The 944-nt window shown below is 36.9% G+C and overlaps 1 protein-coding gene across 1 annotated transcript in view; it reads left to right on the forward strand.

The window, feature by feature from the left end:
* The first annotated feature begins 21 nt into the window (after positions 1-21).
* illr3 (immune-related, lectin-like receptor 3) overlaps positions 22-944 on the forward strand; it is a 26,813-nt gene continuing 25,890 nt past the window's right edge. Inside the window, exons 1-2 of the mRNA XM_016243591.1 lie at positions 22-199; positions 769-865. Coding sequence (XP_016099077.1) covers positions 805-865 — 61 coding nt within the window. The 5' untranslated portion in view covers positions 22-199; positions 769-804. The remainder of the gene's footprint in view (positions 200-768; positions 866-944) is intronic.

The following is a 944-nucleotide window of genomic DNA, read 5'->3' on the forward strand; positions in this document are numbered from 1 at the left end:
GAACCTTGAGTAAACCACACTTCTTGTGTCTGTGTCCTTCTGGTCCCGGGTACCCGCATCTGTGCTCCATCACTCAACCTGATCTAATCTTCTCAAACAATTTATTTTAACAGTTGTGGGCTCGTCCGGGAAGGGGGGATTATCCCTGTGAACCGGGAAAAGCACGCCAGAGATCAGGAAAGGACCTACAATAAAGGGGGTAAGTGTTTTTGGATATTTCTTAAAAGAAATACGAAACTTACCCCTGATCCGTTAGTGGTACTTCTGTTCCGTTGTTGTTACACTTCGGCTGGCAACAGTAATTATTTGATCATTATTAACGTGAGACGAGTGATTGAATGTACAATACTGATCACACTGTATTTTTGATCACGGCAGCATGCATTATTTATTAGGACCACCTAAGTAAAATATGGCTCAACTTACCCCACTCTCCCCTACATGTGCAGAACAAAATTGGATTTGGATTTGCTTACTTTTACCCAACTAAATGCAGCATATCTCCTGTTCTGACTTTTAATGGATTTATGAAGCAGATTTACCTAATAAAACAAAAGCTTCTAGTTTTGATAGCTCTCACATCACTCTTCTTGCAGTCAGTTTTAACATCAAAAGGACAGAACATACATATAATTATACCTTATTTCATTTAATATTTTATTGACTATCACATATTCAAACAGATTTGTTATTGAGACATAACATCCTGTCTGTATTAATAAGAATTACACTTTATGTGACTTCCTTATTCTCCGCAATCTCAAGCAGCACTCAAGTCTCAGTGGACACGTCTTCTGTCAAGAAATGGACTCTAGTTTCATGTATTCAACAGTTGATTCAGATGAAATACACTCTCAGTACAAAGGTAAGGATGGGGATATTATCAGTATTCATTACAATTTGTAATTATATCACTGTAGTAACTGTATAAAAAGTTTTTTTTT

Source organism: Sinocyclocheilus grahami, unplaced genomic scaffold, assembly GCF_001515645.1.
Source record: "Sinocyclocheilus grahami isolate Dianchi unplaced genomic scaffold, SAMN03320097.WGS_v1.1 scaffold695.1, whole genome shotgun sequence".
NCBI lineage: Eukaryota > Metazoa > Chordata > Actinopteri > Cypriniformes > Cyprinidae > Sinocyclocheilus > Sinocyclocheilus grahami.